The 26,956-nt window shown below is 37.3% G+C and overlaps 1 protein-coding gene across 2 annotated transcripts in view; it reads left to right on the forward strand.

Annotated features, from left to right (window-relative positions):
* Nucleotides 1-10,233, forward strand: part of LOC124802552 (neutral and basic amino acid transport protein rBAT-like) — a 77,621-nt gene extending 67,388 nt beyond the window's left edge. For both annotated transcript variants that reach the window (XM_047263416.1, XM_047263417.1), the window contains exons 8-9: nucleotides 6,848-7,086; nucleotides 9,443-10,233. In XM_047263416.1, the coding sequence (XP_047119372.1) occupies nucleotides 6,848-7,086; nucleotides 9,443-9,668 (465 nt within the window). In that variant the 3' untranslated portion in view covers nucleotides 9,669-10,233. The remainder of the gene's footprint in view (nucleotides 1-6,847; nucleotides 7,087-9,442) is intronic.
* Nucleotides 10,234-26,956: the final 16,723 nt, after the last annotated feature.

Genomic DNA, 26,956 nt, shown 5'->3' on the forward strand with positions numbered 1-26,956 from the left:
TCAGCCTTAATAAAACAGAGAATTATTTAGCTTCAGCTTGTTGACATTGCAGTAGGGACTACTATATAATAATTTATTTAAATATGATTTGTTATGCTTATAACAATTAAGAAATGGTTTGAGTCACGTAGAGTCATGACAGCTACTGGTATTTGACTACGTTCTGTGATTTCCTTCCTGAACAAAAGTAAAATAATAAATTAAAAAGAATGTAGCATAGATATTTAGCTCGGTGTTCAAAAAAAAGTGTTGACTACTTTGAGAGGTAGTAGTACTCATCAAAATGAGAAAAGCAAGTCCAGTAAATATGCGTCTGGAAACGCATACTTTCTGAGATAAATCCAATAAACATGGATTCGCGAATGTATACTTTCTGTGATGAACACATATTTAATGGAGGTTCAATGTGGCATCCATTCATGAAAATGTAATCCCTGCCCTCTGGCGTAAGGAATGACGCACCCTTTGAAGTATACCTGGTTGTTGTTGTTGCACCTGCTGGTAAACGAGTGAAGAAACAATCCTGTAGTGTGTACACATTGTTGATTGGCATGGCATAGACTAATTTCTTCAAGTGTCCCTATAAGCAAACATCTAGGGAATTGAGGTCTGGAGAACGAGGAAGCCAAGTTGTATGGCCCCCTGATCAATCCAGCAGACCTGATATGTCTGCATCAGATGTTCTCACACATTCTGATGAAAGTGTTCTGGTGTGCCTTCATTCATGAACCACATTTGTATTCATTGTTGCAGTGTCATAGCCTCCAACAAGGTAAGCTATACGTTGATGAGAAACTACAGTTAATGTGCCCAGTTAACCTTTGCGGTAGCACTTATGGCCCTATTAATCTCTCGCCAAGGATGCCTGCCCATATAGTGATTGAGAATCTGTGTTGATGTCCTCCTTCCTGAATTTCTTGAGGATTTACATATGCCCATACATGCTGGTTATGGAAATTCACAACACCATTTCTTGTGAACCCTGCCTCATTAGTAAATAAAATCTTGGATGTGGACAGTGGATCTGCGGCACACTTCTGCAAGAGCCACTGACAGAACCGCCGTCCTGCCATGATGTTCCTGTGGCCTTAGGGCCTGAATGCGCTGTAGATGATATGAGTACAGCAATTGTTCATGAACTAGCCCCAGATACGACAGTGAGACATGGCTTCTCCTGCTGCTAATCGTCACACACTGGTCCTAGGAGTTTCTTCCACTGAACGTCGCACACGCTCCTCTATGTCAAGCATGCGGACTGAGCAGGGCTTTTCACTGTCACTTTCTGAGGTGGAAGGTTACCTGTGTCCCTCACACTGGAAAAGTCTGCTGAACAGCTTATCAGAGCCCATTCTGTGCTGTGGATATTATTCTGCATAGAGGGCATGGGCTCGCAGGCTACATCCATTTGCTAAACCATAGCAGAATATCTTATGCACCATTCCACTTGTCGAGTAGTAGACTTCCATTGCTAACAAGTTGTGGAAGAGAAAAAATGTAAATTTACACACCATTTGTTCATACAAACAGCACAATAATAGTAAACATATAAGTGAATCCACATTTGAAAAAAGTAAAACACCATGATGCGTACCCAGGGTTGACAGTACTGTACAATAAGGCACAAGAACATGACAAAAACTAGTGTATCCTACAATACAACTCGAAACACAGAACTGACTTTAAACAATCTAATGGTAGGTAAAGTATGGTCAGTAAGACATCATAATACCCTGCCAACACATTTGACAGAGTGCCAATGCAGCGACTGTGCTAATTCTGCAATCAAGTTTTGTGCAGCCGTTCCTATAAACATAATAGAAGGAAACATTCCACGTGGGAAAAATTATATATAAACACATTATATATAAACACATGTTTATCTTGGAATATATGTGTTTCTGGACTCATGTTTATTATACTTATATTTTTTGTTTTATTGAATACTACCACATCTTAAAGTAATGGGCACTTTTTCTGAACAACCCATATATGTAGATTAAAGAATGTGTTTATCGAATTGTCTTGATGTATGCAAAAGAATATTTTTGATTAGGTGGGCCAGGGAAAGTACCAGACTTAGGATGCAATAGTTGGTCATGTGAGCAAGCTATGGAGTAAGTAAACAGAGGGGGCCTCATCATCTTTTGTCACCGTTGTTTGTGGAGTGAAGATGGCCTTTTGACCATTGTTGTTAGAAGAGGGCAGGTGTCTGTCGGTATGGTTAGGCAGCTGACAAGCCACGTGTGATGTAGTGGTTATGGATAGTGTAGTACAGACTTTGTGCTATTATAGTTGACAGTATTGGAACATAAAAGTATTAAGCAAATGAATGATAGGAATGATATCAGTGTCAGAGTTAATTCAATCTTTAACTGAGTTTTAGTGGAACTTTGAAAACGTTGCAAAGAAATTATTACTGTTCAGAACTTTCTGTTTGATGCTCTGCATGCTTTGCACTGCTCTACCAATTGGTTCATTTAGGTATCTGCTGCAAGTCTATTTAGAAATGTGTGGTCACCTTCTGGTACATGTTTTCTTTGTTTGCAAGTAAATTTACAAGTTCAGTTTAAACCAGTGCATTAGGCTACCTCATTATCCTTGACAATACTGTACTTCATTTCATTTACAATAATTGTGACTTAATATATAATTGAAAACATATTCTTCATTTTATAAAATTGCACTGGCTACTGTGAAAGCTACATCAGTGCTTAATTATTTGGGTCAAACGGCAGCAATACAAAACAATGTTAAATATAGTTAAGCCAGAATTATTGTAGGTTGTATGCTTGCCTAATCACTGCATGCTGCCATACAGACCTCAGTGAACACATGGTTGGTTTGTTCGTCTGAAAGTAGCCAGTGAGGTCACAACTCCAGCAAGTGTGCTATGACAGGAGTTAGGCTCATATCACATAGCCAGCCCAGCTGTGGAAATGTCACACTGTGCTACACAGTGAACAACACAGTCCATCAATGATAGTACAGCACTGCATAGCAAGGTGCCAAGCAGTAGTATTGCAGCATCCAGCTGTAGACCTGTGGTAGCGGCTGGACCGCATATTCCTTGGCCTGTTGCACAGGCCCGTTGTGAAGATAAGACTCGTTCCAGTCAATAACGATGCCCTTGTTGCCATATCATTCTACTTTCCCATGTGGAATTCTAGAACCTTACCAGTTAAAGGCTTTCTCAAGTTCAACACAAAATGTACCAACACTATAATCCTCATTGTTTAGTTCTGCAAGTTCTTAATTATGAATTATTGAAGAAGAAGAAGAAGAAGAAGAAGAAGAAGAAGGGAGAGTAGGGCTTAATTGGCTTAATGGTTCTGGCAGTACTTAATTATGGGATCATACGTGGCACTACATAGAGAGAATTTAATTGTTTTTTTTGAAAGAAGGAAGAGTAGTGCCTAGTGTCACCTCAGCAACTAGGTCATTTAACCCTTTTGCTGCTGTGAGCATGTATACATGTACTGCTACACTGTTTCCCAGTTGCTGTGGACATGTATATGCATGCCACTTGGATTTTCCTACAGTACTATGAACGTCTGAATGCATCCTGAGCCACTGAGCTCTCAGTGCTGCTGATGAGTTACTTCCATATCGTGGTAAATAAAAAAGTTTCGAGTATTTATCGTGCAACATATGTGCCTCATTGAGTGCAGTCATTTGCAGAAAACCTAGGTTTGATATATTGAATTGTTTATGAGATATGATGACTGTTATGACCACAGGACCCACAACGTGCAAGGACATGAATGGGCGCATCGCACGCAATTGTCCTTCAGATATAAAATCCAATAATTCAAGATCAAAATGAGATATCCTTCTGCTCTCAATTTTAAATAAAATTTTGTTATCTACATTTCATTCACTACAGTGTATGAGCTAAAGTCAACCATACACAAAGTTCACGCAATGTGTTTCCACCAAAATCTTTAAAATTTCACACAGTGTATTACTTAATTTGATACAACACAGTAACTATGGCTTATAACAAAAAGAAATTAAGTGTGCAAAAATAAATTTTTTCACCTAATAGCTTCCTTAAAAATGGATGATAAGTATTTCATAGCAGTCAGCAAGTCTGCATGGACAGAACTGGATGCATCACACCTGATCATCCATCAGACATGAACAAGATGAGATATCATTCTGCTCTCAATTTTAAATAAAATTTTTGTGTCTTATATACATTTCATTCACTGAAATGATGAGCTAAAATCAACCATACATGCAGTTTACACATTGTGTTTTTACCTTTGTGAACTCTTTAAAATTTCATACAGTGTTTTACTTAATTTAATGCAGTGCAGCAAGTATGATGGATAACAAAATGAACTTCAGTTCTTTGTCAAATGAAGATATCAGACTGTAAGATGCGCAAAAGTCAAATTTTTTCACCAAATAGTTATAGTGGGTCACATGATCAAACTAGAAATTAGGTAAATTTATAAATACACTTCTTATTTTAATTTTCTGAAGATATTACGTATATTCATCTGTAGATCAGTTATCAGGCATTTGTATTGCACTGAATAAATTAAATGATAAGTTACAGTGAAGTGTAACTACAATTAACACTCCAATAAAACAGAACAAAAGAACAAAAAAAAAAAAAACAGCCTATTCAAACATTATACTTCAGATAGTCACAATGTTGTTTTTGATGATGATGATGATGTTGTTGTGGCCTTCAGTTCGAAGACTGGTTTGATGCAGCTCTCCGTGCTATTCTATCCTGTGTAAGCCTCTTCATCCCCAAATAACTACCGCAATCTGCATTCTTCTCAATCTGCTTACTGTATTCGTCTCTTGGCCTCCTCCTGTGACTTGTATCCCCCACACTTCCCTTGATATTTCCAATCACTTCTTCTGGTCAGGTTATACCAGAAAGCTCTTTTCTCCCCAATTCTGTTTATACCTCCTCATTAGTTATGTGATCTACCCATCTAACCTTCAGCAGTGTTGGTAGCACCACTTTTCAAAAGCTTCTATTCTCTTCTTGTCTAAACTGTTTATTGTCCATGTTTCATTTTTATACATGGCTACACTCTGGACAAATACCTTTAGAATGGACTTAATTCTATAACAAATTCTCTTCTTCAGAAATGCTTTTCTGGCATGTCAGACTGCATTTTATAGCCACTCTGCTTCAGGCAACATCACTTATTTTGCTGCCCAAATAGCAAAACTCATCTACTACTTTAAGTTTCTTGTTTCCTAATCTAATTCCCCCAGCTTCATGTGACTTAATTCAACTACATTTCATTACCTTTTGTTTGCTTTTGTTGCTGTTCATCTTATATATCCTCTTTTCAAACCACCATCCATCCCATTCAACTGCTCTTCCAAGCCCATTGCCATCTCTGACAGAATTACAGTGTCATCAGCAAACCCCAAAGTTTTTACTTCTTCTCCCTGAACCTTAATTCCTACTACAAATTTTTCTTTGCTTTCCTTTACTGCTTGCTCAGTGTACAGGTTGAATAACATCAGGGATAGGCTACAACTCTGTCTCACTCCCTTCTCAACCACTGCTTCCCTTTCATTCCCCTCAAGTTGTAATGACTGTCTGGTTTCTGTACAAGTCATAAATAGCCTTTCGCTCTGTGTATTTTACCTTGCTATGTCCATAATTTCAAAGAGAATATTCCAGTCAGCATTGTAAAAAGCTTTATCTAAGTCTACAAATGCTATAAACATAAGTTTGCCTTTCCTATCTTCAAAGAGAAGTTATAGGATCAGTATTGCCTTGCATGTTCCAAAATTTCTCCCAGAATTGAAAGTGATTTTCCCTTAGACTGGTTTCTAGCAGTTTTCCATTCTTCCATAAGGAATTTATGTTACTATATTGCAACCATGACTTATAAACTGAAAGTTCGGTGATTTTCACCCCCATCAGCAACTAATTTCTTAGGAATTGGAATTACCACATTCCTCTTGAAGTCTGAGGTTATTTCGCCTGTCTCATACATCTTGCACACAGATGGAAGAGTTTTGTCATGCCTGGCTCTGCCAAGGCTATCAGTAGTTCTGATGGAATGTTGTCTACTCCTGATGTCTTGTTTCAACTTAGGTCTTTCAGTGCTCTGACATATTCTTCTTGTAGTATCATATATCCCATCTCCTATTCATCTACATCCTCTTCCATTTCTGTAATATTGCCTTCAAGTTCATCTCCCATGTGTAGACTCTCTATATACTCCTTCCACCTTTCAGCTTTCCCTTCTTTGCTTAGGACTTGTTTCCCATCTGAACTCTTGTAATTAATGCAGCTGCTTCTGTTTTCCCTGAAAGCCTGTTTAATTTTCCTGTAGTTGGTATCTACCTTTCTCCTAGTGAAATATGTTTCTATATGCTTACATTTGTCCCCCAGCCACTCCTACTTAGCATTTTGCTCTTACTGCCAATCTGATGTTTTAGACCTTTGTAATCCCCTTTCACCATATTCGTTTCCTGCATTTTTATATTTTCTCCTTCCATCAGTAAAATTCAATATCTCCTGTGTTATCCAAGAATTTCTACCAGGCCTTGTCTGTCTACCTATTTGATCCTCTCGTGCCTTCACTCTCTCATCTCTTAAAGCTATCCACTTAACTTCTACTGTACTCCTTTCCCCTGTTCCAGTTATAATAACATTATTGAATAATAACATTATTGAATTTCTCCAGTCTTTTTGTCTACAATATAAATGATCTTTCATGCACTTGAATGCGCTCAAAATTTTTATCAGTTGTGTGGAGTTGATAGATGTTCTATAGATCACTGGCTTATGTTTCAATGTTTAATAGTTCCTAGTAATAACTAGTACGAAATGTAATATTTGATATTTTTGCACCAGCATCCAGATGTGGATCACCCCAGGCAAGTAGTTCCTATGCATTGGACTGATGGTCCAGGCCTGGGATTCACTACTTCCAGAGTTCTGCCATGGGTATCCCCTTCTGTTAGCCATACCACTGTGAGTAATGGTCTCCAGCATGCCATAGGTAAAATGTCAGACTTGCGCAATGACAATCCTGTCATCTACATGAATGGTGTATGGAAGGAGGGTCAAATACGACCCAACTATTATATAAGGTAAAGCATAATTCAGTTGTAAAATAATGACAAGAAATTGAATTATTGGCATAAATAAATGTAGATATTCAAAAGTTTAAGAATTATGACTGAGGCAGCAATTTCCCAAACCACCACTAAGTCTTGTATTGTGAAACCATTATTAAATATGTTTGAAGCTACTAATTTTGAAGATTTGAATGTAAATAAATGGAAATATGCTAATAGCAGGCAATTTGGAAGTTGTGAAACTTATTCTGGCAGATATAACATAAGGACAGACACTATGTATACAGCCTCATAAAAATGGTTGGATGTCAATGTAACTTTGTACACATGCACAACATTGGCAGGTATGTAAATAACTGGAGCTGCAATTGTCTTTGATAGGTAGAAGACCCACCAAAGTGGATTAGTGTTGCTACCCGCACTTACTAGGACTGAACATTTCCACGTATGTGCCCAACTCAGGCCAGATGTGCTAGACATAGCTTTCATCAAGGTTGTCTCATGCACACTCAACCTTAAGGTTGAAAACAATCATGACACAGAAGCATGCAGGATACTGAACTACAAGTGTGTGAATTGGACTCTGTTCAAGGAAACGCTCGATAGTTGTATTCCGGACACTCATGAAATTAACAACACACTATAAATTGAAGTGCCAGTGGTGGTTATCTCTACTACTGTCCGAGACACAATGTCTGATGCCATTCCACATACAACACCTCAACAACACTCAACGGCCCTGCCCCAGGAAATCCTGGGCTTTATTTCAGTGAGGAACTGCCTCAGGAGATACTGGCAGCATATCAGGTGTCCATTCTATAACTACACATTAACACTCTCCAGGGACTAATACTGGGGAAAATACAAAGGTTAGAAATGAACAGTGGGAGCAAAAACTCGCAGGGCTAAATGCTACACATCCTGGCGTATGGGAGATAGCCAGACACTTTGCCAGGGAGAAACAGTACTTTCCTACTCTACAAGAACCAGACAGCCATGCATACTCCACAGAGGAGGAGGCACACCTCATGGCCAGAACACTTGAAATGTTTTTCATGCCGAATCTGGTTCCATTAGACCCAGTATTCACACTTGAAATGGACCGGGAGGTTACATGACTTGTAGATCAGGTGTACTGGCACAAACGAAATCACATGGGCTATCAAGCATACCAATGCAAAGAAAGCCCCTGGTCCCTGATGTTTTAAACATTATTCAACAGATTGTGCTGCCATCTTGCAACATCACAATGCTCATCCAGATACGACATGTAGCTTTTTGAACTGTATGCAAGATATTAAGATACTGCTGTGACCAGCAAGATCCCCTGATGTGTCCAGGTCAGATGTCGACTCTATCCTGGTGCTAGTACCCCGGACCAGTTACAACAGTTGAGGGCCAGCTTGCCTCAAGAGGGGATACAACTACTTTATGACACACTTCCCACCCGAATCAGTGCACACCATCCAGGCCAAAGTGGATGCAATATCACACTGACAAGTGGGCTCATACTGCCAATTCTTTGTAAATATGACTGAATTTTGTAATCACTGAAAAAATGTCACTTACTCTTTCAACCTGTGCAGTTTCATTTCATTCCCACCTCCACTTGTTGTGGTCTAATTTTTATGTCAGGCGATGTATATAGGAATGGTTTGTGGGAAAATGTTAAATACTAAAAATAAAGATTTAAAATGAAATAACCAAGAAAATGAGCGAGAGTGATATAGTTGTCAACAAATGTGTTAGGACATAATAAGAGGCAGACACCTGAGCCAGCTGTTGCAGCTCAGCCAAAAGACAGTGTAAGGGCTGATGTGTAAGGGACAGAGGAAATTTCAAATGCTTAATGAAACATGATACTCAAACTCATAATCAATTTTAGTAGTGATTCAGTATGATACTTGAGTTTTTTTTTTGTTTTACTTATTCAACCAACGATCGCTCCTTAGGTAATACATAAGTGTAGTGACACTGATTCCTTTTTGTGAAGGTTGAGGATTGTGTGATACTTGTGTGTTGTAGAATGGTAAACTGCGCACTCACACTCTGTTTGTGTTTTCCTTTCCCCTTTTTAAAAATTTATTTCTGCTGTATTATTTTCTTTTTTCCTTTGCTCAATGTTTCATTTTTCAGCATTTCTCAAAGCATTTACTTTTTCTTTGTTTTTCTATTGGCGCTTATTCATATTTGTGGTAGTGTAGAGTGTCATTTCCTAAGACAAAGGAAGACAAAGTTACAGAAGCTTGTAAATCTTCTTTCTCCTCCTCTGTCAATCTACTATTGTCTCATAACTAAGATTAATTTTGCCTATATTTGCGTGTACTTGCATTCCAAACTCTGTTTTATGTATTTATTTTGTTTACAGTTATGCTGACAATGATATTGTAGTGATGGAGCGGTTCTATCCTCGTCGACACACGTACATTGTAGTTACCAATCTCGCTCCTCACAAACAGGTGCGAGATTTGTCATACATATATTTCGGTGGAACCATAAAGGTTGATCTACTTGGTCGCACAGGACAGTACATTACTTTCCGTTCTCTAACATTGTACCCAGGAGAAACTATTGTTTTGCAGCTGGACAACTAAATTGCAATTGATTCTTTCATTTTGGCATGTATTAACTTTTACAGCGGTATAGCTGTTTTGATGATAAACAGTGACTGTCATGTATTTACGCTACATTAATAGTACAAATCAGATTGAATCTTACTTGTGGAAAAATATGTGATTTTTTTAAGTCCATATTTGTCACTGGTGTATAGAAGTAAACATTTGTATTCAGCTGCTACAATAGTGAAATGGTTCGAGCTCAATACAGCATATCAGAATTTATCTGAGGATAATATTTAAAAATAAATTCTCATTCAGAATTTACTTCTTAATGAATGAAGTGAGTGAGAAGACATATGGAGTCAACAATACTGAAAGTAACTCACCCTTCCAAGAATTTAGGACCCAGAAAGTTGCTAAATGCAGTACTACCTTCAGCTGTTAATTGCAGATTACAATTTCAAATTTTATATGTTTTTAATATTTTTGGTCAAAATATAGAACTAAAGAGAACTAGGAAGACTGATGTATATATCACCGCTGACTTTTGTGTATTTATGTGGAATTATAAAAATAAATCAAGCATTACTTTTGGAAAATATTGGATTCTTTCTATTTAATAATTGGGTAAATGAATGCCAAAAAGAAACCTTCTTCTCTGTTCTTCCCTCTCCTCTTTCAAGTGAAATATAGCTTAATATGATTTGATAATCATTGTAGTTGTGTCCGCAAAATACTAATTGTTCATATTTTGCCAGAATTAACTTCACTTGAGACTGCAACAAAAGTCTCTAGTAATTATTGAATGAAGAAAAAAGCTGCAAGTGAAGTGAAGACAGAAAATAAGGAAAAAAAGAATTTTCAAACAGTGTGACAAACCTCATTACAGGTGGTTACAAGATGATTGAGAGTCAACTCAATGTATTATTCTTGCAGCACATTTTTGAGCAATGAAATTTTCTTTCTTGAAGATGAATTATCTCATTACATTCTATTGGTCATTTTTGAAAGAAAATACATAAAATACATTAACTTACTAATTTGTATGTCCCCCAAGATTTGAAAAAAAATTAAATTGCAAATGTGACTGAACTATTTTTTTTTTTTTTTCACTTTGAATTCTCATCAGTATAGGCACCTAACAGTACTGAAGTTTCTACTTTAGTTATTATTTCCACATCATGTGTTAAATTTATCAGTAGTGTAACATGTCTGTGTGGGCAAAACCCATTCACCTGCCATGTTCCATTGATGCCATCAACAAGGAGGACCTTCAGGGATGTGGAACAAGTCAAGATATACATTAGCATGAGACAAAGACATCACAGAAACTCCATCAGTGTATCATATTAACAATAAACTATCACTACACTGCTCAGTGCTACTCACACGTATGCTGTCTAAATTTAATCAAGTAAATTAATTGGAAAACTGCTACTCTGAATGAAGCTGCTGGCTCCTTAGTTTTATTATATGGCTACTATTGTCAGCTATTGGTAGTTTAACAGTTACTTGAGATTACAGTGGTATTTTTCAATGAAAATATTTTTACCTCTACAGTTACTAAGCCCTATTTTTAGTACAGTAGAACTCCAAATATCCAGATAATTGGATAATCATGGAAACATATCATTTCTTTTATTAAAAAAGTTAGATTTGTGTGTTCATCCTACTATAATATTAATTTAATGACTACAAAACAATGTTGTTTGGATTTTGTAGAGTTCTGTACTTACATTGTGTAAGTTCTTGAACATATTGATCTGAGTCAGTTGTTTTGCTGCCTTCAATCATTTTGATGCAGCCAAGTCTCACTTCCAGTTTATAGTGAGGACACTCAGTTACCATTCCATCCATGTTAACACAGTGTCAAGACACTCAAATGCCTCACCAGCTGATGACCCCACATCTAGTTCTGCAACTACGTCATCCTTGTGGCTGTCAGTTTCATCTCTCTCCCTTTGAATGATTTCATCGTCACTTAGAATTTGGAATCTCAGGTTCAAAGAACCACAAGCAAGCCACTTGCCTGTATCCTCTGCAGTGCAACCAGTATGCCCAGGAATTTTCAAAATGATCTTTGTTATGTCCTCAAGTGCTGTTTCCTCCTCTGCTGCTTCTCTTTCTCCCTCTTCATTATCACACTTCTTCTTTTCACCTTTGTTTTTCTGTTTCTCAACTTTGGTAATGTATCAGCAAAAATAATCAATGTTTGAAAATGTAATACAACTGGATAGATACAAAAGTCTACTCATCAAGTGATGGCAGGAGAAAATACATACAAATGTTAAGAAAATGTGCAAGTTTTCAGAGCCAGCAGGTCCATCTTCTGGCAGAAGGATAGAAGGGAAAGGAAGACAGATGAATGAAAAGGACTGGTGAGGTTTAGAAAATGGAAGCATTACGAAAATGTCACCCAGAACCCCAGGTTAGGGGTCTTAGGGAGGATGAGACTCTAAAGAAAGTCTTTGCTTCTCATCCCATCCATTAAGTCTCCCCTGGCCTATTCTGAGTGACTTTTCTGTGATTCTACTCAGTTTTTTTATCTATCCAGTGATATTGTACCAACATTATGAAAAGAATAGTTGCTATTCTCCATGTAGCAGCGAGACTGAGATACAGATTGGGCCAAAGAAAAGACTGTCACAAAATGAGCTTTCGACCAACAAGACCTTTGTCAAAAATAGACAAAACACACACACAGACAGACACACACACACACACACACACACACATAAACGCAGCTCACACATACACATGACAGTCTCTGGCAGCTGAAGCCAGACTATGAGCAGCAGCTGTTGTCATGTGTGTGAGTTGCATTTTCGTGAGTGAGCGCGCGCGCGTGGGGGTGTGTGTGTGTGTGTGTGTGTGTGTGTGTGTGTGTGTGTGTGTGTGTGTGTGTCTGTTTATTTTTGACACAGGCCTTGTTGGCCAAAGCTCATCTTGTGACAGTCTTTTTGTTATGCCTACCTGCGACTAGGTATGTCTGCTATACAGTAAGTAGCAACTATCCCTTTCATTATATTGTTACATTTCATTCTGGATTTTTCAGTTATTTTGTTCCATGCTTTTGGTTGAAATACCTTTCAATTTATTCCAAGATCTTTTTAATATGATTGTCTTCACCAAATTCTATACTGCCATCATCAATTAAGAGCAGTTAATTTTTTTTTATTTTTTTTTTATTTTTTTAATAATTCAGCTTTTGGTGATGAGCCACAATGCTTTCTTCATTTCCATCTTCTGTCAAAATCTTCCTCAGCAGTTGTCTTCTGGGAAGAGTGTTTTGAAACATCCATCTTTTCTGCCAAGAAGGCTTTCTATGGAGTTAGTGGGTGCATTATCACAAATTATCACCACCTTACTGCCTTCTTTCCCTATGGCCTTTCGGTGTTGTTTTTACTTAAGATATGAACATTTGAAAGCTGAAGGTTACTTGATTTTTCTATCGGCAGAAGAAATATTTTGCGATTTCCCACAGAGTTAGCACAGTTCAGTGTAGTAGCACAGTCTTTATTAAGCTTATGGCCAGGAGCACTAGTTTCTCTTTTAGAAGATACACTATGTGATCAAAAGTATTGCACACACAACAATGTGCGTAATGTATTATTTATTCACAGGAAGATTTTGTCTTTTAATATGCTCAATGTGGATTGATTGTAGAAAAATAAAGAAACATGCAGTGTACTGTCATAATTATTGAATAAAACCAGCAGTTTTAGTCATACGGTACAAGTTTCTTTTTCCTCAAAGTGATCTGGATAATTGGTGATCCAAATAGTTGAAGTTCAGATAACTGGAGTTCTACTGCACATTATAACCAACCCTTGTTACTTGGAATGTAGCTAACACAAATTTTAAATCCCAGTATCTAGATATTCAGATAATTTATAGAAAGAGAGGCTAATGAGATATGTTTTTAATTTTCTTTTTAATTTGATACTCAATTTCTAGCTTTATGTTAGATGGGAGCTTGTTGACTATCTAACCTCCAGGGCACATAACTCCAATCTGAATCCTCGACAGGGAAGCAAAGTTCACATGGAAATTTTTTTTGTGCCTTTTATTGTGCCTGTGAGTATCATGGTTCAGTTGCAACAGATTTTTATTATCAGCAAGAGAAACCATTAAGGAAAAAATGTATTGTGAAGTGAGTGTGAGGATTCCAAGATCTTTAAAAAGGCTTCTGTAAGTTCTATGATTACTTTACACAATATTCTTACCACTTCCTTCTCCTGAACAAACACTTTATTTACTTTAGAAGACTGTTCTATAGGACGACAGGGAGTGGAAACATGCAAAATAAGCGACACTTATGTCTTTAGGTCAACACAATGGGAGGTGCTTCTAAGGGCACAAAGCACTGAACTGGGCTTCCTAATTAGTTTATCCATGCGTTGACTCCATCTTAACTTGATATCCAGCTGCACCCCATGCACACACTATGCTTCATTTAGTGTATGACCATTAATGTCTACTTACGGTGTTAACAGTTGATTTGGTTTGTTTGAAATGTGTAATGTGAGTCTTTATGAAATCAAGACTTAAGCTGTATGTTGTGAACCACTTGTAGACCTGTTCAGCTATCATCTGCACTTTGTCTGCTGGAGAAGAGTTTGGACCATTGAGTAGTATGCTTGTGCTGTCTGAAACATTATAGTTTTTGTGGGATCATGTTCTGGAGTAACTCGTCAAACTGAGCAAAAGTTTTTAGAGCACAAAAATGTGTAATAAGTCTCATTTGTGGCATAAATTCAAGAACATCATGAAGAAACGTGTTCAAGGAACTGTACATTCTAACCACTGATCCTCAGTTTATTTATTCATTGATGAAAATTGTTGCAAATAATATGTCTTTATTTCAATATATAGTATGAGTACTAGGGGTAAGAACAATCTACATAAAGATCTAAAATTACTTACCTTGGTGTAAAATTGGGTCCAGTATTCAGGAACAAACATTTTCAATAATTTGCTAGCAACCATTAAAACTTTATAAATCACAATTTAAACAGTGTTTCAAAGGTTTTTTGGTTGAGAATTTGTGACGTAGCAAGCTGGGATCTCTTTACTTCCTCTCTTGTTTTGCCATCTGCCTTCTTAAATTAATTTTGTTTTCATTTTAGCCTAATTACTGTTAACATGCATGAGTATAATCTGCATTTCCATAAAAGAGAAAGGTTCACCCTCAGTCTTAAGGAATGTAGCACCAGGTCTAATTTTGTGCTAGTTTTATATATGTAATTGATTTCCTAATTTATTCTTACATTCCTAGTTAATATCTTTTACTACAGATCATTATAGGGTAATTGTTTCATGAGGTAGATTTTATTTTTGACTTATAAACAAATATAAATTCTGGACTAATTATAAACATTTGGAAGAAGAACTACTAGGATTCTTAAAGTATTTATTTGGCTCTATTTGTAAATATATTAGCAAAGCCAGCCCTTAATTAGTTCCAAAGTAATTACCAGGTTTGTCAAAAGTATTGTTTGTATAACTATATCTGTTAATTTCATTATTTAAACAAATAATTTGGCCTAACCTTTGTGGTGGAAGGAATTTTTTGAAGTATTCAGATAAGTGAATGAGTTATGTTTTAATTGTAATTTCTGTAACTTAAACATCGAACAATGTATAGTTTCAGTGCCTATTTATTATTGTGAGGATATATAATTGACCAATTTTTGCTCCCGAGACAGGCAGTCCACAGCCATTTCAGAAGTGAAACGTGTATTGGTTAGATTAACAACAATGCATCAACCTTAAAGTGGAATAAGTATAACACAAATAGGCCATGTGTTAGAACATTTAATGACAATGTCTGTTTAATTTATTTGAAAAATATTTTCACACATACCGTATTATTCTGCAAGAACTGTGAATTGTTTGATTAGCTTTTTACTGCTCATAGTTGTTCAACAGCAAACTATTGTAGCAGTATGGTGATGTTGCTTGCAACCTATTAATGAGGCTTATCAACATTTACCAATTGTGAGCTGGCCATATAATTGTGTAATATTTGAGGGGAGGGGGGGGGGGGGGGGATTGTGAACAGTGAAAGTAAAGAACTGTGAAATGCAATTGTGCAACTGTTGGCTACATCGTTTACAGTAGTCAGTGTTGAACTTTCAACCACCATTTTTCAGCTAGTGTAAGAATGCAGTACATCAACACTGGGGACTATCAACAAAGAAATAAAGCAGGTGAACATCACAAATTCCTCCTACTCTATATATGGATATCTTAACAGGGACTGTTAGACCAGCTTAAGTAAAGATGTCTGTTAGATTTCAGTTTTGACAGCACTTGATCACACCAACCATGATTAGGTATTTTGTGTAAGATAAATTTATTAAAAGTACATAACTATGTTTCATTCTGACAGTGTATTAATTCTGTAAATATTAGCAGTTCCAGTTTAATGTAATGCTTTCACGTATCTTGGCAATCTCCTGAAAAATTACCTGGGAAGTGAGTATTACATTCGGATGTTGAATGTTTTTATGTAGTACTTTCTGATACATTCCACACCCACGAGAATCATCTCGTTTTTGGGTCCACACCCACGAGAATCATCTCGTTTTTGGGTCTATGGAATGAAAACTGAATGTAATCTAATCTACATAGGCTAGAAACCACAGTGGTCCAAGTGCTGATCCTTGTGGAACTCCTCATGTTATGTCCCCACATTCTGAGGTCATTTTCATGTATGAGAAAGAATCTGTTAATTTCTTCCTGTTATGGAGGTAAGATTCCATCCATGCAGCAAGAATTCTGTTAATGCAATAACACTAGTTTGCTAAGTAGAATTTTGTAATCCACATAATTGAAGGCATTAGTGAATTCAACGGAAAATTACATTAATGACCTACTGGGGATAGAAGAAGCTACATATGCAGCTGAAGGTTTATTATGCAGACTTAGAAAACTGTTTTAGAAATAATAAACTACAAAAAAAGAAAAAGAAGAATACCATGAGCTTTAAAAACAGTTACCAAAGATAATGAGGTAGTATTAAAAATTGAGGAAAACAAACTTGAACAAGTACCACTTGTAAAAGTTCTGGGTATCCACCTTGAGGATAAATTAACATAATGATAAGTAAAGTTCAGGCTGCTATGCACTGCAGAAGTTAGCCAAAATTGTAAAGTCCTCAAAATGTTTTACTTTACTCACTTTGAATCAATAATATCATTTAGAATAGAAATATGAGGAAGCTTAGTACATATGAAGGTACTCATTGTGCAGAAAAGGGCTATACACATAAAGACCAATGTCAAACAACAAACACGCCGCAGATCAAAATTTAATGTCCCAAACATTTTAACACTAACAAGTGTTCATATACATAAAATACTAGTACACACTAAGAAAAACATTAATAATTGTAAGAAAAACGAAGGGGTTCATTAGCATGAAACAAAAAGTTGCTGGAAACAGAGCAATCTGATACAGCACAAGTCTATATGAAGGTAACAAGTCTATATAAAGGTAACATGCATGGGGATACATCTATTCAGTTACATCCAATCAGTATCAACCAAATAAGGAACATTAACCCTTTTAAGGAGACATCAGAGAAATGCTGGAGGAAAAACCATTTTATTCCTTAAATAATTTCTGATTATTGCAAGGAAAACTCAAAAATGTGATGAGGAAGGGAAATGAAGAAGGCCTTTCAGTTGAGGAAACAACATAAACGCATGTATGCAAATTTAAACATAAGGGAAATACATTGTAAAAAAGAAATAAATAATGCTGCAATGTGTGCTATAAGTGCACTAAGTTGTAGAACACAATATATAACTGTTATTTTATAATCAAAATCTGATACAACATGTACCAATTGATTTACATCTAATGGCTGAATAAATCCGTGTAGCTCCTGTTGGTATTTCATATGTGAAATCTTTTGTTGTGTTCAGTGTGCAGAATTCCCTACCAAAGCCAAACAGAGAGGTGGTGAACCTGTTATAATAAGTTAAACGAGTCATTGATCTACCATAGGCCACTGTCTCAGATAGTTTTAAGAAGACTGGAAGGAATTATATAGGTTTGTAAGTATAAGCAGTTTGCATACGTTCAGTTTTGAAGATGGATGTTATTATATCACATTTAAGTACATCAGGAAATATGCACTGAGTTATTGATTGATTACAAAGGTAGCTTAAGAGCACTTCTGTCAGAACATCACAAGATTTTAGTATTCTGCTACAAACACCACCATATCCAGCAGAATTACTGCTTTTTAATGTTGTTTACAGACATGCGGTAATTGTCTTCAAGGACATACAAAGAGTAATTATACTTGATGAAATAGTCGCTGCAGGACTGATGTTTGCATATATTAGCAATTATTCTAGCTGTCCTTTTTTGTAGCCTGAATATCTGATCTATGAAGGCTGCAGGTGCACGACCCCAAATTATAATCTCCTGTTGCAAATCCAAGTCTGTTACTCCATAATATATTGTTTACAGGGAGTTTTACTTTATTTGTGAGATGTTTCAGAAAGAAACTGTTTCAGCTAATCTTTTTACAGATCTGTCCTTGTTTATTGTATGTTTCAGCTGTAGATTGTGATCAAACAATAACTGAAATAGGGCTTCCCGCCTATGTTGAAATAACCATGGCTGTTATGCAGTGATGAATGTCATGGTGAAGTATAGTGTAGAAGGTTGGAAAACTTTTTGTCAGCATGGGTTTGTTTGGTGGTCATACACGAAAACTGGAGCAAGTATCTGACATATTGCCCCCACACAACTGAGAACAAAGGTGACCACTCTTAACAAATGGTTGAGGAACTGTCTTATCTGTTCAACACGAAGAAATATGTGGCAAGATATTACACAATTTATTGTGGTCAGAAATCACTGATTTGTACCAAGACAAGCAGAAACTATGGATCCAAATGGAATTCATAAAGAAATAGGTACAAAAAGTTGATTTTTTTCAATCTGCTTTTTTTCCATCTGATGGTCTTTATATTACATACTCTTTAACAGGGTATACTCTGCACTGCACATTTTTTCCAAGTAAACACTTTGTGGCATAGGAATCATATCCCTGCTTTCTGAGTGAGTGGTCTTTCACACTGTGTTTTGTGGTACACTTTTAAGTGCCACAAATTAGCTCCCAAAAATAAATCACATAATGTGCAACTTGAACACAGATATAGTGGAAATCAGTAATATTGTGATAATATTTTTCAAAGTTTTTGGCAGACCACAGTTAATTAATAGTGCAACAAGGACATCTAAAAATTCAGCACCAGTAACTGATCATGTGATTACAGATGCAGAAATGAAATGTATTGATGTTCCTGTAAAAAATCTTGGACACTCTGATCACGCTGCCCAGGCAATAAAATTAAAAGCTACATTCCTACAAGAAAACCTTTTCAAATTTAAAATTCAGACTTCTTCAAAAGTATTGTTAAACCAAATCTGGGAGAACTTCAAAAGTATTGTTAATCCAAAGCTGGGAGAAAGTGTATAGAGTGAACAATGTAATCACAAAATTCTATAAGTTTCCCATATTGCTTAATCTGATCTTTGTGGATATATTTGCAGAAGTAAACACTGTCAGGCTTGGCTAGCATTTGGATGGGTGACCATCCTGTCTGCTGAGCGCTGTTGGCAAATGGAGTGCCCTCACTCATTGTGAGGCCAATTGAGGAGCTCCTTGATTGAGAAGTAGTGGCTTCGGTCATGATAACTGACAATGGCCGGGAGAACGGTGTGCTGACCACGCGCCCCTCCATATCTGCATCCAGTGACACCTATAGGCTCAGGACGACACAGCAGCCAGTTTAGTACAGTTAGGGTCTTCCAAGACCTATTTGGATGGAGTTTAGTAATGTGCAGTAGTATTACCAGTATTGATGTTCGATAAAAACAAGTAGGTAACAGTAGGTGTTAAAATGTCCACCTAGACCCTTAAATATCTCAGTTTCACAAAATAAAACTATAGTGAGGCAGAATTTCTAAACTTTTTATCATTGTTACACAAAGATTTATTGCTCACTGCAAAAAGTAATACAACTATAAGATAATGTTTAACACTGATAGTAAAAGTGAAGCAGTCTGAAATGTTGGAAACGAGGAGAAACAAAGAGAAAGAGTAATAATGTACAACTGAAAGATATGATAAGGTCACTAAATTATCTACAGAAAGGAAGTAACGAATTTTGTGAATGAGTATTTTTCCAGCCGCAAATGACTTGCATTGATCATAACTGGTAAATATGGTACACAGGGCATAATGTAGACATAGCACAGGTGTCAAATGAAGCAAACATTTTTTGTGAAATATATATCAGATTCAAAATACATTAACATATGAAAACTACAATGTTAAGGACAAAATTATATCACAACATTTTGGTTATCATCCAAAGACATCTGCAGTGATGTAGCAGGAACAGTCAACAAATTCTGATTGTATAAAGATTATGAAATTGCTGTGGTTGTGATTCAAATTACCGTTGTTGAACAAGTGACAAACCTATTAAAGAAACTCGGAAAATATAGATGCCGAGCTACACAGCATCCTAAATTCTAATCACACACTTAAATGATCTGGAGATATCATCCCTCTAGATACCGTGGCATTATAGGAAGAGTGAGTAATCAAAATCATTAATTAATATAAGCTGCAATATGAAATAATAATGATGAAGTCCCATACTCCTTGACAGAGCATAGGGGAACGATGCGGGAGACCCCCACCACTGTACTAGGCAAGATCCTAGTGGAGGTGGTTTGCCACTGCCTTCCTCCAACCGTAATAGGGGTGAGTGATGATGATGAAGACGACACAACAACACCCAGCCATCTCGAGGCAAGTGAAAATCCCTGACCCCGCTGGGAATCGAACCCGGGACCCCGTGCTCAGGAAGCAAGAACGCTACCGTGAGACCAGGAGCAGCAGATGCAATATGAAAAAGAGGTGTTAGAAATCTGGAGAGGGTTTCTTCATTTATGTTTACCTTTAGTTAATTCAGCTTACCTGAACATGTTTAGGTGATATTTATTTACCTGGAGGCATGCCTGCATGTCCCAGATACTATGCAACGTCTTAGAAGTTTTTGAAATTGATCGTATGACATCTGCACATAAATGACACTCTACTATGGGAAATGTGTCCAACATTGTACAAAAAAAGCACAGGACCCTTCTTCTTGCAAGTGTGCATTAACTGTTGTGAACAACAGACAACTTTGGTGAGGCAATGTCCTCTTTCTACATTGCATAAAAAAAAAATTGACAAATCAAAGACAGCATCCAAGGCTTCAAAACTTAAACAGTTCATTGGTTCCCTTGTGGTGACATTGAAGATATAGATATCAAAAGTCAATGCACTGCAACAAACTAGTGAAGTATTCTGGTAATAACCAGATATGCACCAAAGGTCATCAGTCTGTTGCATCAAGAGGGGAATTTGTTTCTGTGTGTCATATGTTACAAGAAAAAGCACATTATAATGTAGAACAAGTACTGTAATGGAAAGGTCTTGGTGGAATATAAATATTGGAAGCACAGCTACATTGCCCTGGCAGTGTCTGTTATGTATTCTGTTAGTTTTGAGGAAGGGTTGCACTGAAAGCTTAGCATTATTATCAGCCTTCTTTATGTACTTCAAACTCAAATACTTATGTACTTACAACTCAACTATACGATGAGTTGTTACCCTTACTCTGTCCATTATCTCTTACCTCATATGTACAGTACAGCTGCATTAGATGACCACCACAACACCTTGCTCCCTACCATATGTACAGCGTCTGGCACAGTTATCAGGAGCCTAATGTGTTGCTAAAGAATTTAATTCTGCCCTCATGTCTTTAAACTGCTGTTCATGCTTCGCAGCTTGTTTGATTAGTAAGATTTCGAAATGTTCTCTGTTCTTAAGCACCTCTTTCTCACATTTTACCACTCTACCTGACAAATTATTAACCAATTTAGTGGTCGCTTCCACCCAGCTTGTCCTTTATCTTTTCCAAGTTGTCCCCAAAATCTTTTTTTACAACATTGACTCCAGTGTTAACAAGGCCAACCTCCTCAAAAAGTTTTCCTGCATCTACGCTTATAGCTTCTAATTTTGACTCAGTCATCCCTTTTCCATCTGATTTAATTTTCTTTACCTCAGCTTTTACTGTTTCTGCTACATTTGCCTCTACTGAACCTATCTCTGTTTTTATTGGGCCTATCTCTGCAACCAATATGCCATTTTAGAGTTCAAATTTTGAAATATGCCATTTTAGAGTTCAAATTTTGCAGAAATTCCCTTAGCCATGCCATTGAATAATCCACAATTACATCTCCCTTTCTGGTTTTGAACTATTTGCCCCTCTAATATTGTCTCTGTCCACACTACCTCATTCACATTTTGGACTAACTGGCTCACTAACATTACCTGATCCACACGCACTGGGTGATTGCTTAATGATGACCATGCAGTTTCACACATATTAATGCTATTGGCTCCAGTACTTAACGTATTGGTCATGCTGACTGCCTCTGCTGTACTGCTGCTGCCCGCAGTGTTGATGCTGATGTGGTCAGTGCTGCTGCTGTTGCTCACACACCACTGAAGTCTCCACTGGCGCTGGTCACTGGAGACTCAAACTCTGCAGCCTCCTCGTATCTTCTTCATCTATTTTTAAGTTTCAACTTCCCCACACCTAACTTCTGTTACTGATTATCATGTACACAACTGCTGCAAAAACTTATGCTCAGAGCTCCCACACAAACTGCCTATCATGCAATAGATTTGGGACTGGAATCGCAGAATATTGTAAAGTATTAAAATTACAATTGCAATTCTAAAGGGATGAGACTCATATCCCGGACAAGAAAACTTCAATTGTGATGGTGCCTAATGGTTACTACTAGTGTTGTTGCTTTTCCACACAGCATCCTTTACAAAAAAAAAACAGTTGCATGTTTACCTGTGGTTACTCATACTTCAGGTACTTGGGCTACGCATGGCTCCATTTAAAAAGAATAGCACAATAAAGCCATTGTATCAAACCGTGCATTTCAGCTTTCATGTCCTGTAGCTAATTTGCTGCAAATAATAACCTGTTGCTGTGGTCCTGCACTCAAATAGTCTGTTCATTGGCTGGAATTGTGAATTAGGTAAATACACTGAAATACAAAATAAAAGTTGAATGAATAATTCAATAAGAAGCATTATATTCTAATGTCTGTAATTGATGTAGATGACTGAGAATTATGTTGAACAATGTTTATTCAAGAAAGTACATCTGAAATAAACATGAACTGGTTCTATGACATTCAATTAAAATACAGTCAGAAAATACTATTATCAAATGCAGTAGAATTATGTTGAGAGCATTATCTTGTAGCCAAATTCCCAAAAATTGAATAGTCATCAAAGATATGTGAAAACTAAGTCAATTTTGTAATCACAGTACATAAAATATTCACCAGCTCAAAACAGGTCAGAGTTCAAGATGATTTAAAAATTATCACACACAATACAAAGCGTAGTAACTCGTTCCCTGGATCACATTCAGACTTGTTGAAATATAAAATCCCTTCAGAAATTACAGTATGGTAGGAGCCATTTACTGTCCAGAATCGAACACCTCCATGATTGAGTACCACTAATTACCACAGGCAGGTCTGCTTCCATCCACAACTCATGTAAAAGTGGCTCGAATCACTCCCTTGACCTCTGCACTCAAAAAGCCCAGTCAACAGTTGCCTCCCATAACGTTCTGCTACTATCTGCTTTTCCATTGCCTGAAGGCTCTCCCCACGATTTCATTGTCCTTAAGCTTTACAGACATGATTTAACTCAACATGACCTCTTCCACACCAGACTAATATATTAGAACAATATTTAAATAAGGAAATATTATAAACATTCAGTCAACTCAGATAAATATAAATAAAGGGTTGCCAGTAAATAAATAAGCCAGTATTTTTGCACAATTGCACTCATGAGAAATGACAACAGATTGTCATTAAATATTGTTTAAACAATTATTTAGGCCTGCTTGTTGGAAGTGTCTTTTGGCACTCTTTTACAAAGGTGATGTCAGCTAACACATATGACTGACCACTTCCTCAATTACCATGATTCTGTATTATCAATTATAATTAATATTTAAATAAAGTTACTGGTAAAATAGTAAACTATTCATTAAATAAATCCACAAGTATGACAAAATGTCAGATATTCATGCCGTATTCAATTGCTGCATAGTTGTGGAAGATACAATGTTCTGACAAGCATTTTCATAATTAAAAGATTTAAAAAATAATAAATCAAGAAATAAAATAGATGCAGGTATTTAGATTTCAGAGTTCATAGCTATAGTGCAATGCTATCATCTGAGGTATTGAATACTGAAATCGCATGAAGCGTTTAAAAGTGGTTAATTCAGGGGTTCATTGTGGAAAGTTTTATTCACTGTGAAATATTAACTTCTGTAGTTCTAAAGATGCTGAAATACTGTTGTGTCACTGGCTGTGCCTCATTTTTCTGAGATTACAAATTCATTCAGATTTACTTTAATGTGTAACTGTGGTTTATTGTCAAAGTTCATAAAGCTGTAACTTAGCCATCTTTAGGATTGTCTGATGCTCTGCCATTTCTTGGAGTGTTGTCTGTCCTCTTAAGTGACAGTCTGTCATCAAAATTCCCCATACTGGGAGCTAACCCACATCCACCCCTTTGCTGACACCCTTGCACATGGTTCACCTGTACTGCTTAGTGTGACCTGCCCAGCCATGGCACTTTGGATGGGTTGGCCATCCTGTGCACTGAGCCCCAGCCCTCCAGAAGCAAATTCACCTTACCTTCTACGAATTCAAGAAGGCCAAATCACTCACCTACATACTCATAATGTTACAAAATGGCACCTTAAACACTAGTCTAACTCATCTCAATAAAATTATACATGTAAGTGAAGTTGTAAAACCAATTTAGGATCACCCAATAATATATATGTTTTGTTTTACTTTCAGTTCTTTCAGGAAGTTTATATGCTTTGTAATTTTTTGCTTCAGTGACGATACTATGAAAAGGGCAGGTTGCTACTCACCATGTAGTGAAGATGTTGATTCTTAGACAGGCACAACAAAAAGACTACTAAACATGTAAGCTGCCAGCCAGACTGCAGTCTGACCCCAGCAGCCAGACACAGTGGTCATGAGAGTCAGCTGTGTTTACGTGAACATGTGTGTGTGTGTGTGTGTGTGTGTGTGTGTGTGTGTGTGTGTGTGTGTGTTGTCTATTTCAGAAGAAGCCCTTCTGGCTGAAAGCTTATAGGTTTAGTAGTCTTTTTGTTGAGCCTGTCTGCGAATCAACGTCTCCTCTATATAGTGAGTAGCAATGTGTCTCTTTCATAATATTGTCATTATGCCATCCCAGATTTTCCATTATTTGCTTCAGTGAATGCATTTAATTTGCTGTGCACAATGTTTTATGTCATTATAGTTCATCTTTATTACAGTACTTAAAAAATTATAAAATTTGTGGAAATAAACGCAAAAGGTAGATTTAGGGGGTGCAAGGAGGGTGGGAAGATTGTCACAGCTTTATCTTCTGTCACAGTCACAGGATACAGACACAGGATAACCTTGGTAGGGCTCACTTCATTTGTACTGGAAAATAAAGTAAATGTGTGATAAGGTCATGTTTTTTTTTTTTTCACTAATAACTACTTAGTCCTACAGTGATAATGGACAGAGTAAAGGTAACAAGTGCTCAATCGTATGTGTTAGCTGACACCAGCTTCATAAAAGAGTGCCAAAAGACTCTTGTGACAAGCAGGCCTAAATAATTGTTTAAGCAACATTTAATGACAATCTGCTGTCATGAATCGTTAGAGAACTCGTGCAAGAATACTAGATTATTCATAAATTGGCAAAAATTGGCAACAGCTAGTAGATATACTGGTGGATTGGAGACAACTTGGTGGGGTGTCATGGGCCAGAGTAACTGTTACAACCTGTTTGTGAAGTTTGGTAGCCACAATAGTACTGACATTTGTCTGCAGTGTCACCAAATTGTGTATGATACCAGCAGGCAGCAGGACATGTAGCTAGTGTAGGTTGAATGGCACTGTTGTCATGTGTAGCTTTGAGTGTTGGTGTAAACTGCTGCACAAGCAGTGAGGACTACTGCAGTCTGCAGGGATTGTGGGCCTGTGTGTCTGGTCAGATGGATTCTTGCAGCACAGGAGGTGAAGATCCACTGCACACATCAGAGTTGAATATTGGGATGCTGTTACTTTTTACCTGTGGCAAATGACAGTGAACATTCTGTCAGCCATAGCCAAGAACCACATGGTCGGCTCTGTCTCATTCACGATTATGGTGAGCTGTAGGTGTGTCAGTAACTTGATTAATCAGAGGTACAGAGGCTGCACAAGAGATGTGGCAGTGTACTATCACCCAGTTTGATCTTGTACATGACCTCTTGAAGCTTCTATTCCGGCCTGCAGGATTGTCTCTGTAACAGTGCCATTTAGGCCATCTCATATTTATTCTGCATTGGAGGCAATTTGATGATATCATAAATTAGATCTGAGTGGCCTGCCAGGTGGCTGATCAGACGCATCTGCTTCAATTGATCACTAAAAATACCAATTGTCTAAAAAACCAAACAATGGAAAATCCAAGATGGAATGCAACAATATTAGAGAAGGAAAGTTGCTACTTACCGTATAGCAGAGATGCCGAGTCATGATAGGCACAACAAAAAGATTCACACAATTATAGCTTTTGGTCATTAAGGCCTTTGTCAGCAATAGACACACATGCACACACACACTCACGCAAATGCACACACGTCTGCAGTCTCAGACAACTGAAGCCACACTGTGAGCAGTAGCACCAGTGCATGATGGGAGTGGCGACTTGGTGGGGGTAAGGAGGAGGCTGGGGTGGGGAGGGGGAGGGATAGTATGGTGGAAGTGGCGGACAGTGAAGTGCTGCAGTTTAGACAGAGGGCAGAAAAGAAGGTGGGGAGGGGGGTAGAGGGGGGGGGGGGGGGGGGTAAGTAGCGGAAAGGAGAGAGAAATAAAAAGAAATTAAAAGACTGGGTGTGGTGGTGAAATGACGGCTGTGTAGTGCTGGATTGCACTAATGCACTAATGTCTAAAAAATGTGCTCAATGATTGTGAACTACAAACTTGGATTCATGGTGTTGAAAAGTGGTAATCTGAGCTGAGCACCACCCGCACATGTCAATTAACTGATGGTCGCACTGTGTCTGTGAAAAGTGTGAGGCAAGAAGCTGCTGACTGTTCATGCATAGTTGGTTGTTGCATGGTGAA

Source organism: Schistocerca piceifrons, chromosome 6 (assembly GCF_021461385.2).
Source record: "Schistocerca piceifrons isolate TAMUIC-IGC-003096 chromosome 6, iqSchPice1.1, whole genome shotgun sequence".
Taxonomy (NCBI): Eukaryota; Metazoa; Arthropoda; class Insecta; order Orthoptera; family Acrididae; genus Schistocerca; species Schistocerca piceifrons.